Source organism: Toxoplasma gondii, chromosome XII (genome assembly GCF_000006565.2).
Source record: "Toxoplasma gondii ME49 chromosome XII, whole genome shotgun sequence".
Taxonomy (NCBI): Eukaryota; Apicomplexa; class Conoidasida; order Eucoccidiorida; family Sarcocystidae; genus Toxoplasma; species Toxoplasma gondii.
In genome coordinates this window covers 1,075,464-1,089,393 of record NC_031480.1, presented here as the reverse complement: position 1 = coordinate 1,089,393, position 13,930 = coordinate 1,075,464, and the positions used below count along the sequence as shown (strand labels likewise).

Here is a 13,930-nt window from a genome sequence, read left to right as displayed (position 1 = left end):
GAGTGACTCTGCTATCTGCGGAAGTCTGCCAGGATTATTGGGTCACGTGTTAGGGCGTCGCTATTCGGTTTACATCGTTTGTGCAGAGCACGGACAACGATCCGAAGCTCATCCGTTATCAATACGCACTGCGCTCTGAGAATGAACAGTATTGTAGTGAGAGCAAGTATCGCACTCTCATCTTCTAGCTCTTACCCAGTCAAATGAGCAGCCATGACAGAGAGCGGGAAGCAGATAGCAGTCCGTTGGAATATGAAATTGTGTTATATTCGGCGAGACTGTCAGACATTCTTTCTCCTCTGATTTATCGATAATAGAGGATTCATAGGCTTCTGCGTATTCGCTAGGAAGATCTCCGTGGTCAACTTCTGTTACATCAGCACATCTTACGCCCACCATAATCCAAGCAGACATGCTGTCGTAATACCTCACTAGCACAGATTGCTTTCTGTTTATTTGAAACGAGTGTACGTAGAGAGACAGTACATGTTGGAGACCTTGATTTTGCTTACAGAAAGCGGGCCGTAAACCCGGCCAAATGCCCTTTCGTTCGTGACCCTGGAGGTGGTGACCCCCAGGCTATTGGATTTTGCCTCCTCCTGTCAGAGCTCCTCAGGGCGGGTCAACCGTAACTATACATCGAACAACGCTCCCTTTTCCCAGCGTACACTAACTACCTTTTCAAGCAATCTTCTGTAAGGCTACCGTTGTTGCCATCTAGAGCATAGTTTTCTTGCCTGGACCTTCCAGCTACTCTAGAAGAACAACCCCTCGGAGAATCTCCCATTTGTCGCCTTGCAACGCGCAACTACTACGCGCAGGCTGCTTTGTGGAAGTGTGTGACAATTTGGTACCAGCTATTCGCGTCGCATGGATAAACCCGAAAATCTTTAGTCTTTTCTTCAGTTTTTTCTTTTTGTTTCTGCGCACAGTGGGAATTTTCCGTTAGCAGGTAGTCGGGATTTCGCGGAGGTTCCAACATCGCATGCGTAGCTTTGCACAGCCTTTCCAGACCTACTTGCTGACTAATTTGACAATAGTGTTTATCTATCAGTGTGAACGTGGCTTTAAATGCCGTGCCTTTCTTTGGAACTTTGTATTTTTGCAAACCGTCATCGAGGGATTCGGCCCCGCTGCGGTTCAACCTGTTGACCAGGACAGGAAAGGACAGCGCCGTAATCCAGGGTCACTAGAAGCTGCGTTCGGTGGAAGAAGCGACCTCATCTTTCTCGGTCAACATATATCCTTCATCGTTCAAGAAAGCGAGAAATCTTTGGGGAAGATGATACCTGGCGGTGTCGGGGACATGTCTCTCTTGAAGAAGGCAGAAACCTCTGCGAAGGGTCGCCGGCCCTTCTACGACCAAGGTATGTTGAGTGCATCTTTTTCGGTTTATCTGCAGGATATAATAAACCTGTGTTCGTGCATCCGCATCAACATATAAACGGTCCCGGTGGCACGTGGCTGCATGCACACGTGTGCAGTATGCACCGAAAGATATACATTTGTGCATAAATGAGGCTACACACCTCCGCCACATATCTCCTCGTGTAATGCCACACGCCTCCGTACAATTCATTGATACCAGGAGCAAATCGCCATCGCCATTGTGGTTTTCAACTTACTTTTCGATTGATTTCTTGAACGTGATCTAGGGTCTTTCCGGTTAAGAGGAGGCCTGGCGACATACTCGCTCAATTGTCTCTGTATGATGCCGTTCGGTGTAGGCCGGCTTGTCTATGAATGGGAACAGTCGCTGGACGAAGTTCACCTGTACCTGAAACCTCCAGAAGGAGCTAAGGCGAAGGACCTCGATATCAAGATAACGCCCACGACGTTGACCGTGGGTCTGAAAGGAAAACCGCCTCTCTTTTCTGTAGGTCCCCGAACACACAGATGAGGATAACCAGTCCCGTTTCGCGTGTTCCAGGAGGCGTTAGGAACGGCTGCACTAACTTTTCGTTCGTTCGTTTCTTTTGGTTCTCGCTTAGGCGCCGACGGAGTCAACCGTAAACGTGGATCCGTCAGTGTGGATGATAGGTGAGCAAAACACTGAAACCTGAATCACCCGTAGATTGCCGTTCAGCCTGAATGTCTCCGCTTTGAATTAACCGCATGGTGTCGTTTAGCTTGATGCGAAGTGACCTGCAGTCTGGTTTGTGCAAGCTTGGTAGCACAATTTTCTGACTAGAGTTTTGCCGAGGGGAATCACTCACCCAGGCATGCTTTTCGACTTAGTTCAGGTCCTTTGCATTTGCTCAATTTGTTTCTTTTTCAGAGGACGGGGAACTCCACATTTTACTGGTCAAGATGAAGAAGGGAGAAGTGTGGAATGCTGCACTTAAAGGACATGGTGGCGCTCTCGATCCGTTCAGTCAGGTGAGAAATTTTGTTAGAGAATCTAGCCCGGCTTTGTAGCAAGAGATTCGGCAGGATATATCTATATGCATGTATACGTGAATATTTATGCACGGATACAGATGTGTGTGAATACGATGTGGTATGCATGCACGTATATGAAAATGACTGGGGTCTAGCAAGTGCTGCCCCTCGCCTTAACTCGTGCTATTTGCGTAAAGGATCCCAGCAAGATAAGTCGCTTCCAAAGAAAGGCTTCAGCTCGGGGTTTCGTCTGGATTTTGTAATGGGCGCCTCTTAGTTGAGCACCCTGTGACTAGGGGTGTAACTGCGCCGCATCCGTAGCCGGGAGTCTTCTTCCGACTCTTTCATGAGGGCAAGTGTCTTTTTCGATCCGCGTAAAGTGCGGGAGACTTGGCCTGTCTGCGCTGTCTGCAGCAAGAAGTTCAGAAGAAGTTGATGCTTGAACGGTTCCAGGAAGAGGTGAGGAATCCGTTGCTGGCGTTCGCCGTCCGTTATGTGACACAGGCTGTTTAGTCCCGTGTGAGGTGTCGCCTGCGTCGTTTCGTCCCGGTTAAAACTCCCGACCGGATCGTTTGGTTCCGTTCGATCTCAGTTTGCGATAAGCTCCGCTTTGGATTGCGAAACGGCTACTGCTTCCGAAAATGTACTAATCTGTGTCCGACAACAGAGCTGTTCAAATAGTAATATTTGTGCGCTTGGCTCTCAGAATCCCGGGTTCGACTTCTCTGGAGCGACATTCAGCGGTGAGTCTTTCATACGTCCCTCGTATGTGGAACCCTTTTCTTATTTCGGGAGGGCCGTTGAGTGATCGAAGACACCCTCACATGCGCTCATGTTAGGACAGCGTTTAGTAAGAGGTTCTGTGGTAGGTAACCTGAGCCTGCGCCAAGTTCCTCTGGCTTCGTGCCGCCAGGAAAGGAGCGACCCGCGCACAAAAGGTGTTCTACTTTGTGGTATATAGCAGTGTTTTTCTTCCACAGAGCCAGAATCTCTATCTTCCAGCCTTCGCGAGCGATGATGCGTGTACAACGAGTAGAGTACTCTCGGGTCGGGGGCTAAACCTGGTGGATACAGCAAAAGGGGTAAGGCAAGGCATCTTACCGGCAGGAGTGCCAGTAGGTGCGCCACGTGGAAACCACCTATTCCTGTTTTGTGTGTGTTTCTGCGAATTTCCTTTCAGGAAATGCTCCGGATCCGCGGACATTCATGGGCGGCGTATCGTATAAGTGACCATTTCACGGCCAAACTGTCGTCTGTTTCTAACGACGGCTGCGGTCCTCTGCCTTTCCTCCTCCAATTTTAGCTATTTGGATGCGTTCGGGACCAAAGCTCTCGTCGGCTAGACCGACGCGCTCCCTTCGTGTCCGTATCGCAGCTTGAATCTACTTTTTCATTGCTCCAAGGGATAACACAGAGTGGAACATGTGATAATGTAGTATTTGCCATGCAGTGCGATTTGCACACCTGTATTACCCATAACTGCACCTGCTGCACCTCCTCAAGTTGATAAAGGAACATACCCGAGGGCTCTCTCTCTCTCTGGCGACTTGGCCCCTATCCGTCTGGCTATTTGACGTGCCTGCGCAGTCCAGCAAATCGTTCCGTTGTTTCTCCAAAGTCGAATTCTCGGTCGAACACCGTGGTTTCTGAGCCGCTCCTTCTCTTTTTCACCGGAGTCATGCCCTAGCGACCCTTATGAACTCTCGTGGAAAACAGTTACACTTTCGTGAGAAGCAAGTGACTCTGATTGTTCCACCACAGTTACAGGGGTTATAGCATACCCTGCAGTGACTGTCACACTGTTGAATCCTGGTACACACCGAACTTTTAAACTCTCGTTCCAGTTAGTTCGGACGGCACAACGGTCTTGACAGTGTCCGTGATGGACGGTGTCTGAGTTTGTAAAGTACTTGCAATGGACAACAGCTAAAATCTGACCATTTACGGTGACATTTGCTGTTGATTGGAACGAAAGGTTTACCATTGGCACAGCGATCCGGCTGAAAACCACCAGCAGAAAAACGAGCGCCGTCACTTGCGGTATACGTTTTTTTGCACAAAGATTATCGCAACTCTTTGTGGCGTTCTAAGTCTTCAGACTTATCGGCGTTTATACCGGCCCTTCGATTTAAAGGCTTTTTTGCCCATCGTTTTGACATTTCTTTGCTTCTTATTTTCGTTTTTGCCGCCCTGTGGTTTCTTCGGTTCTTCTGCGCGCCAGCCACTAGCCTTTAGTTTCCGTTTCTTTTGGTTCTTTGGCCGCCTTGAGTTGTTGTGGACGTCATTTGGAGAAGTGTGGGTCACGCGCAGCCGCTTGGGCATTTGACTTCTGCAGACACAGAGGAGGAAAAACCTATCACATCACTCAATTGATGCGAAGAGACACCACGTTTCCCCTCACTGGTACCACACACACACACAGTAAACCATTAACCCAGTGCATGCGAATGGAGTCTATGGGAGTGTCACAGGCATTGCAAAAGAGTTCTAGAAATGACACAGATACAACCGGCCTGAAGGCGGAAGAAAACAGACAGGATTTAATGCGGACCAACAGAGAAAGGTGCGCACAAACTCTGGAAGAACAAATCCCACCAGGCAGTGGAACGAGCGAACGCCGACCTTTCTGCAACGTTGTGAGCAAACTCGATGAATGATACGGCAAAGGATCCAAACAGTATCCGACGTTGTCGTGGAAGTAGAAAGTTGGAGTTTCTCAGGAGATTAAAGCATACAATGTCACGGCGCGACGGATGACCAGCTGGTGAAAGCAGTGGTGATACAACACACGCTGCGCAGAGAGTAGACGCGGACACTTACCTCTTCGCGGAACGAGCTGCAGCCTTCATGAATTGAAGTTCCTTCATCCTCTGAACGCAAAACACCCAGATGCAACCGAACAAGGCTAGTTTGGGAGAATACCGAATGACAGTGAAAAATGCTGCCAATAGGTTAGGGCGCATGAACGAGTATTCGGACGCTCTTGGAGCGTGTGTACCTCGCGTTGCTTGGGTGTCAGTCTCTCCTGCTTCTTCTTTTCCTTGTTTCCTCCGATGGGTTGCGCTTTCGGCTTGGTGGCCTTGAATTCCTTCACTGTTACGGCCTTCGCCTTCTTTTTTGGAGGAGGCTCTTCAATCTCGTCTTCCACACTCTGGCTGTCGTCGCTGCACGCCGTGATCCACTCGGGTAGTTCCCCGTCGTCTGTACGGAAACAAAGCAGAAGCCGTGACGAAAGCAAATCACACGCGTCCACACAGCATGTATCTTCTCATTTGTCACACGTTCATACTTCTCATTCTGTTCCTGGAGCTCTGCAAGCGGGATTCCAACATCTCTCGAATATGGCTAGAGAGCTGCTTTCAGACATCGCAGCAACACGGACATTACCAGTGCTCATCACATTTGTCTAACCCCCCTGCCCCGCCCTTGAGAAGCATTCATAAAGTGCATGGCTGAGGGGAACGAAAATGGGTCTTCTGCCGGAAAGCCACTGCTCTACACATGAGTACATAAATACACTGAGACTATTATTACCGGCCAGAGAGGACAGAAATTTCCACACTTGGCAAAAGACTCCGCTGTTTCGACCATGCGTTTATAGCCAGTGAAAGCATAGTGGCAATGTGAGGAACTCTGTTAGCATGACACTTTCGTAGATCATGCTGCTGCATCTTTGCGTATATAGTTTGCCGATAGCAAGTGCAAATGACAGAAGGTGGGCTGTCTCTGCAGCCAGCCTCTCTTATGAACTCAGAAGGCTCACCTGAGTTGGATTCATCTGCCACATCCTCTTCGTCGTCGCTGTCCATTTGATCGGCGTTGTCTGCCTCAGTCTCGCTGTCTTCTTCCGCTTCATCTTCACTGAGGGGTGCTCTGCCGTTGCGTTCATCACTAGAGGAGGCACGAGCCCTTTCAAGTGCATCTCGTTCTTCTGCGTCCTTTCCTACGAGAGCTTTAGACTCGTCCTTCAATCGCTGCTTCTCTTTGGCTGTCATGAACCATTGTCGCATAGGCCTTGAGTATATCTCATCTGCAGAAACCAGTGGCGGCATTGCAGACTCCACACACGAAATGTGCACTCTAATGAAAAACTCTTGCGAAAAAGGACTAGACTCGTTCAGCAGAACACGACGGCGGCTCGCGTACCTGCATGCGTTTGTAGGTTCTCTGCCTTCTGTAAATGGAGCTCAGCAAGACGCACTTCTCGCTCCAGTTTCTCTCGCTTCAGCTCGCGGACGATGTCTCCTTGCAGCGACTTGACCTGAAAAAGGCAACACATCACAAGTAGAGGTTGCAGTTTCATTCCGAGCACACCAAAGCAGATCCTCTTGCTAGTGTGCTATGCACGACCACCTTGGTCAGTGCGTTAAGTACACTGGTGTCCAGCGTATTCTTGAGAAACCAGCGTCTGTATACAAGCTCTACGGGAGGCCGTTGTTTTTGGCCGATCTGAACGACGACCTTGTCTCTGTCTGTTCCCCTGTGAGATCTGCGTAGAAATAACCGTTGCTGCAGTACCAAGTTCCCCTTGATAACGGACTGAGGGACCCTTTTCTCTTTCGGCCTACATACCTTTTTCTCGAGCATCTCGAGTTTGTCCGCGTCGATTCTCCTTTGAAACACGCGAGGTCCACTGGCCAAGCTGCCATCTTGCGCCTTGTCTCCTTTCCCCTTCTTGCCCTTGCCGGCTTTCTCGCCCGGCTGGTTCAGGCCACTACGCAGCGCATGCAAAAGCTTCTTCACCTGCAGACGCTCTGTGCCATCCCGATGGTAGATCGTCACAGCCACACCGCTCCTACCCATACGCGCCGTCCGTCCTACGCTGTGGATGTATCTGAGAAGAGAAACGGGGATTGACAAAAAGGGTAGAAGCGGGTGCAGATTGAGCCTAGAAAAGACTGCGGACATAATAAGCTCCCGCAGTAGAGGGAAAAACACTTGGTGAAACACAGACTTCTCAAACGCTTTAGGTCGCCTTGGCCTCTTCCACCAAAGGTGACGCTAAATCATGCCAAAGGGCTCACCAGATTGAAAATACACGCGGAATTCGATTGATGTCCTTTTCCGCGTTTTACAGGATAGCCAGCACACGCGCATCACCGCAAAAGGCTGGCAAAAAGTCAAGAACCCTCTCAACAACAGAACTGTAGAACAAGTAGAAGCCCGAAGAATCTGTGAGGGTGAACCTTAAATATAGAAGTGCCGAAAAACTTTGGAACGAACACTTACCGGTCAATATCGGCTGGAACGTTGAAGTTGATGACCGCTTCCACGCCTGCGATATCCAAGCCTCGAGACGCCAACTCGCTAGCCAGAAGGAAATCCGCTTCTCCGGCATGGAACCTGCATGCACGCCGCAGGTGCATATAGTTCGGCGTTTTGCATGTATATCTGAAGTGGGTCCGGAGGCCGCTAAAGTGAGGTTGCAGCTCAATACCACAGCATGCAGGCAAGTAGACGGAATTCCCCCCCTCCCATGTAGAGCAAGTTTGTCTCCGCGAATTCCTGGCAAATACGGTTTCTGCACACTAGGAAATGCGGAGCGGGCTTCGGAATGATAGACACCCCGCACATTACAGGCAATTATTGTGATCCATCACTTCCCAGCATGCGACCGGGATACAGTGCTCGTGTAGCCATGGTCAAGCTTGGCAGCAAAAAGACGCAAGCGAACAAAGTGACGCACAAGACACCGAGACACTTTCGCTCCGAGGAGGTCTCTGATCGTTCAGGAGCTGCGACTTAAAATCTTCGCCGCGACGAGCCGAGCCCACGGATGCCAAAAAAATAAGTATTCGCCACTCTCAGAGAGGCTGCAATACTAATGAAATCCTGCCAACCGCGCAGGGTAGCGACAGACGTCAATACGCGCCAAAGGAAGGACCTTCCACCGCGAAATTACGTTATGTGTCAAGGAGAGAAGTCGAAGACATTGCAGTCCCCGAAGGCAGTCGACGCAAAAGCCAGAAAAGCGAACGCACCTCTCAAGGGCCTCTACACGCATCTGCTGTGTCAGGTTGCCATGAAGTTCTGCATACTTCAAGCCCATGAACTTGAACAGAAGACTCGTCTGGTGCGCGAGCTTCTTGGTCTGCGAGGGAGAGGAGACGCGTACACCTTCAAGAGCATCTTTATTTCAAGGGCGACACGCTGAGCTACGAACTGTACAAGATTGGAGTACGTCTACCTGTTCATCTACGAGGATAACGATTTGGAGGACTTGCTGTTCTTGGTATCAGGAGGATTCAGTTCTACTGACTTGCTTGCACCGGGGTTTTCGTTCGTGTTTCTTTGACTCGTGACGGGCTGTTTGTTTTCGAGACAAAATCACTCATGACTCCTGTTTTGCAGGCAAAACACCAGCAGCGGTCTCAGCTCACCTGGAAGAAAACAATGACATTTTTGGTGTAGGCAGTGGTGCACAGGTGGAGAAGAGCGGGAGCACGGTGTTCCTCTCTTTGGAGCATGACAAATTGCTGCTCTAGTGTCGACGAAACTGTCTTCAGTGCCGCAGTTGCAGCCTGCAAAGACGTCACAGTGAATCCGCTCTTCTCCCGACCCGCGGTGCTGTCCGTGACCGTGGCCTCTGCCGAAATGTGCAGGGGACGATTCAAAGCGAGGGAGGCGAGAGAAGCAATAGAGGGCGTCAGAGTGGCAGAAAAGAGGAGAGTCTGACGGGCGCGATGGCAGTGACGGAGAATGGCGAGAATCTGAGAAGGCCATTTTCGCAGGGCAGACAGAAAAACGAATTGATATGTGAATATGCAGAGGAGAGCCCAGCCGCTCGACACCCACATTCGGGCTCCCCGAGTCACAAAGATGGAAAAGGAATGGTAAGAGTCGTCTTCGACTCCATCTGTTCTCTACAAAACCGTTACAGTAACGTCCAGATCTCGGAAAGACCAAGTGCGAAACGCCACACGGGTCTGAAGGCGTCAACGGGAAAGAGCAGCACTACGTGGTTTGTACTCGGCGTCGCTAAGGAAGCTCCTGAGTTTTCTCCCTCTCTCAACTCCAAATGCTACCATCAGAAATGGGGAGTCAACTCTCGCCGTCAGCTCGCAAAAAATGTTCGACCGAACATTCTATACTCAGAAAAGGCTTGCAGCCAGGCCAAATGAGAATAGTTTGAGTCCCGCCACAGGAAACGTCCAAAGTGACTCTCGCCCAGCAAATCTTAAACCCAAGCCAAAAACACAATTGTCGCACACCTGTCGTACAGATCATAAAGCTCGTAGGATGTCTCGGATTACCGCCTGAGATGAAAAGCTGGGACCCGGTGAAACGCCGAAACTGTGACGGTTGAGCATACCTCCTCGCGGAAGCCAAGTTCGAGGAGCCGATCGGCCTCATCGAGGACAATAATCTCGAGCAGTTCCAGGTGAACCGTCTGAAACAGCAAGAGGTGCAGAGGGAACAACACTGCTAGCCTCTCGCTCCGTTCACCGTAGTTGGGGCGTATCTACAACATCCAGTAGGTCTCGTAGGCATTGGAAGTTCGCCAACAGGATGACAGTCTATGCAGGAGACTCAAAGTGAATTTGATGAACAGCGGCATACGTTAAGTCGAGACAGCTGTGCCTCAAGACACTGACGCCTTATCTAGGTGAGCTTCGAGCTAGCTGTTTGCCTGAAGGCACCGCCTCCACCACTCTAGGCAATGGGGAAATCCGCGGTGCTCGACAACATGTCGCACACAGCTCCACGAGAAACCCTGACGCAGTTGTTTGCTGCAGAACAGACGTAGCTCTCTCTACGTATATATATATATATATATACACATATACATATATATATATATACATATATATATATATATGCGTGTCCAGTGAGATAGGTGGTTTCGCCCATTTTCTGCCACATGTGTGGAACCCTTGATCAACGCATGCAGGACGACTTGAAACACCTTGGTAGCCGCCAAGCGAATTGACCTGGACGCTTGCACACTTCTTACTGGTGAGTTAAGCAGTAAATCGAGAATGCGCCCAGGAGTTGCCACGACAATGTCCGGCTGGTGCCGCAAAGCGCTTTCGTGTGCCTTCAAAGTCATTCCTCCACATGCCTGGAGTGAAGCCACAGAAACGGAAATGCACACAAAATAAAAAAAAGTGCATATACATCCTCATGAACACCGTTAAAGGTATACCTTTACATATAAATATATATATATATATATATATATATATGCACATGCGATCAGTGGTTAAGGAAAAAGGGGAACGAGTACATTGGTCTCATCGGGAGGACCGTGTGTGGGCTACGCCAGGCGACTTGAAAGAAAACGTCACAACGGGTTGCGACACACCATTTTCAGGACCTGGCGGGGACCCCAAAGCAGTTTTGCCTGACATTCCGTTGCCCTCTACTTCAGGACCCGTGTAGATCGAAATACGCATGCACAGAAAAAGGAAAACGTCACCGCCTGTGTCGTCTGTCTGATTGCCGCGGCAGATGTTTCCTCTGGTGCTTGCTCATGACAGTGAGTAGCGTAACTTCGACTACAAGGCATTTTGCCGAACTATCTGGCCAGCAGGCACGACGGCTCCGCGCATATCCAGGGGACTTCGAGAATAATAAGAGAGGAAAGACATACCAGCGCGTGGGTAATGGGAGTGTATTTGGAGAGACACTGAAGCATCTGAACGCACTGCATCGCCAGCTCACGAGTCGGAAGCAGCACAAGAGCCTTCGTGCCTCGCAGCCCTCCCGTCGGTCCATTCGCTGTCATCTGAAAGGGACGAGAAACGCAGGCCGAACGAATGAGAGAAAAACATAGACCTCATGGCATCGATCCATGCTGGGCCAGAACTCGGCGGAGTGGAGGACCTGGGTCCGAAGCATCCACACCACTCACCCTTCCTGCCCCCATTCGTACTGCATACTTTACACCATTGCCCACGGCAGGACTCATGCACTAGTCTGTAGCAGGTTTCAAGCGAAACCGACCACGCAGCACCAGACAAACACCGCAGGGTCCCAGAGTTGGAGGCGACACAAGGTGTTCTGTTTCTCGCTCGCGCCACAATTCCAGTCGCGCAGAAGTGACGAAATGCGGACGAGAAGGGCCGAACACGAGTCCTTAGCAAAGCGACAGAGTGCGGCTTTTCTTGCCTTCCTTACCTTGCGACTGCGAACTCCAGGACTGTGCAGCAGTCGCTCCAGTGTAGGGAGAAGGAATGCTGCGGTCTTGCCCGAACCTGAACAGATCGCCATCGATGCAAGACAGCCGGGAACGGAAGTCTTCACAGGAAAGGCAAAGACCTCGCATCTCTAAGTTGAGTCTCGCGAGCTCCTTCCGTCAGTCGGTACGAAAGCCAGTGAGAAAACTCTCAGGTGTCACATCTACATTTCATCGAAGCAGTGTGGATACCGATCCACGTTACGTTCCATTTCTACATGATATGACGGTCGTAAGGTACACAACCATGTATTGTATCAGAGATAATCAGAGCAATCTGCGATCCTTCTTGGCATACCGTTGTGTAGCTAGATGTTGCCACACATCCAAAAAAAGGAGAAAACACACGGCCAGTGTCTGCACGAGACCCTTGCGACATACTCGGCAGCCATATGTCGACACAACCGCATTTTCATTCCTCTCATACGCATGCGCGGAACTATGACTACCAAGAAAAAGAGCGTGACGCTCCCTCAATCTGGGCCGAAGCCACCCTCACCTGTTTGTGCGTTGGCGAGCAGATCGCGGCCCTCCAGAGCCGGACGGAGACACGCCGCTTGAATGTGCGTCGGGTGAGCATACTCGAGATCTTGAATAGCCTGCGTTAGGCACCAGAATAGAAAGGAGATGGCGCGTGAGCGGGCCCGCTGACTCGCGAACGAGAGTGTTTTTCTTCGCGGCAAAAAGCTCGTCACAAAACGTCAGCCTCATGTGGAAATTTGACGTTTCGCTGACTCCACAAGCCGCCGATATGAACCAACATGAACAGGAATGATTACCAGCAGACGTCTCACGACAGAAAAAACAACACAGATATAGGGATGCATATGTATGCATTTGGCGAGTATACGGTGGAGGCTCGAGGGATGAAGTTCAGTTCTAACGTATGCTGCATCGATTAAAACGAAGAGAAAATCGAATGTTTGTGTGCTTGTGGCGACGCGCATGCAGAGTGAGGGAAATTGAGAATAACGAGTCTTCGCCAGGACTTACTCTGAGAAGCGGTCGACTCAAAGGGAGATCTCCCCAGGCTGTCTGCGTATGAAGAAGTGCGTTGTGCTTCACATACGCGCACTGTTTTTTATGACCGGGAGGGCCTTTGGTCTTTTGATCCTTTTCCATCTGGTTTCCAGAGTCCACCTCGAGGTCCTCGTCGCCACCCTGCTTCTTCGTCTGCGTCGCAGAGAGCGGCTCTCTGTCCCCCTGGTGCGTGCTCCCCGCTTCTCCGTCGTCTGCGTCGGAGTCGGCTGCGTCTTCATCTGACTCCTCCTCGCCGAAACTTACGTCTAAACACCCATCACTCAGTTCTACATCTTCATCCTCGTCGACTTCCTCTTCTCCCTCCACATCTTCGTCCTCTTCGTCGTCCTCTCCTTCTTCCTCTTCTTCTTCCTCTTCTTCCTCTTCTTCTACTTCCTCCTCTTCCTCTTCTTCCTCTACCTCTTCGTCTGATTCTGCGTTTTCTTCTGAGGAATCTTCAGTGTCGCACAGGCGACCTCTGTTGGTTTTTCCAGAGCGTTTGGAAGACGGCGCACTCCCGGGCTTGCCATGCCGGTTCTGAGAGTCATGTCGCCTTGCTGCGGCGTACTCCTCTTGCCGCTTTTTTGCCTTTTTCTTTCTGCTCAGCTCCAAGCGCTCTTCCCGTTTCCTCTTGTCTCGACCCCCCGCCCCGCTTTGATAAGAGAGGGTGCCTCTGCTTCCCATAGTGCTGTCGGGAGAAGTCGATGTAAACAGGAAAGCGTGTGTTCTCAGACGAGAAGCGCCGGTCGATGGCTTTGTGTCGCAGATTGAATATCGAAACAGGAGAGAAAAACCTAGTAATATATGTAGAGGTATGAAGAAGAGCTAAAAATACCGAGGGGGCGTGAGCCGAAAAACAGCGGTTAAGGAGATGATGAGAGCCGCGACGGCTGCGTTCTAGGACTGCAGTTCTAGACCAAAGAATGAGTAGCCGTCATGACAGAGAAGGAAGAAGCAATGATCGATGAAAACGAATAAGTTCAACCACAGAGAGAAGGCGAACAAAAAATGGCGCCTTGCCGCAGAATCAAGACGTCTGGCAACGGGAACGCGGAAGGCTCAGGGCCAAGACAACCGCTTTTCTACCTCACCTCGGCTTATGGAGAGCATTCAGGATTTTTGCTTACGCGTAAGAGTGCCTAGAATCAGAGAAGCATAGGCAGACGTTTACGTACGCGTAAATGGAAAACAAAATGCCAACTTCGCCGCCCTTGGCCCCACAGAGAGGGGACTCGACGACTGACTAAAAAAGTCAGTTGGAAGTTCACCGCCAGATCGAAAGTCCTCCTTCTTCCTCCGCGACCTGACGTCGAATCAGTAAAAAGCTGGAAGAGGCCCTTACAGCATTGC

At 50.5% G+C, this 13,930-nt stretch overlaps 2 protein-coding genes across 2 annotated transcripts; one reads left to right on the top strand and one right to left on the bottom strand.

Moving 5' to 3' along the window:
• Nucleotides 1-110: 110 nt before the first annotated feature.
• Nucleotides 111-4,430, top strand: TGME49_219190 (nuclear movement protein domain containing protein). The gene is made up of 7 exons (XM_002370642.2): nt 111-1,367; nt 1,728-1,876; nt 1,992-2,040; nt 2,279-2,379; nt 2,797-2,841; nt 3,089-3,125; nt 3,563-4,430. Exons 1-7 carry the CDS (start codon nt 986-988, stop codon nt 3,610-3,612), a joined length of 813 nt encoding a protein of 270 aa, XP_002370683.1. The 5' UTR covers nt 111-985; the 3' UTR covers nt 3,613-4,430.
• On the bottom strand, nt 4,377-13,895 carry TGME49_219200 (DEAD/DEAH box RNA helicase family protein). The gene is made up of 15 exons (XM_002370643.2): nt 12,554-13,895; nt 12,060-12,159; nt 11,503-11,579; nt 10,976-11,110; nt 10,337-10,444; nt 9,695-9,772; nt 8,763-9,092; nt 8,364-8,473; nt 7,612-7,725; nt 6,955-7,216; nt 6,529-6,643; nt 6,146-6,412; nt 5,381-5,583; nt 5,203-5,252; nt 4,377-4,711 (listed from the first exon to the last, which is right to left on the bottom strand). The coding sequence occupies exons 1-15, from the start codon at nt 13,262-13,264 to the stop codon at nt 4,483-4,485; spliced, it is 2,889 nt and encodes a 962-aa protein (XP_002370684.1). The 5' UTR covers nt 13,265-13,895; the 3' UTR covers nt 4,377-4,482.
• Between the last annotated feature and the right edge of the window lie 35 nt (nt 13,896-13,930).

Excerpts from the sequence above, each read along its gene's own strand:
- TGME49_219190 (XM_002370642.2), top strand. The coding sequence starts at position 986 with ATGCGTAGCTTTGCACAGCCTTTCCAGACCTACTTGCTGACTAATTTG. Across the intron at positions 1,877-1,991 it reads GAAAACCGCCTCTCTTTTCT|GCGCCGACGGAGTCAACCGT; the intron begins GTAGGTCCCCGA and ends GTTCTCGCTTAG. Across the intron at positions 2,380-2,796 it reads CTCTCGATCCGTTCAGTCAG|CAAGAAGTTCAGAAGAAGTT; the intron begins GTGAGAAATTTT and ends CGCTGTCTGCAG.
- TGME49_219200 (XM_002370643.2), bottom strand. The coding sequence starts at position 13,264 with ATGGGAAGCAGAGGCACCCTCTCTTATCAAAGCGGGGCGGGGGGTCGA. Across the intron at positions 12,160-12,553 it reads TGAGTCGACCGCTTCTCAGA|GCTATTCAAGATCTCGAGTA; the intron begins GTAAGTCCTGGC and ends TGCCTAACGCAG. Across the intron at positions 5,584-6,145 it reads GGCAGATGAATCCAACTCAG|ACGACGGGGAACTACCCGAG; the intron begins GTGAGCCTTCTG and ends GTTTCCGTACAG.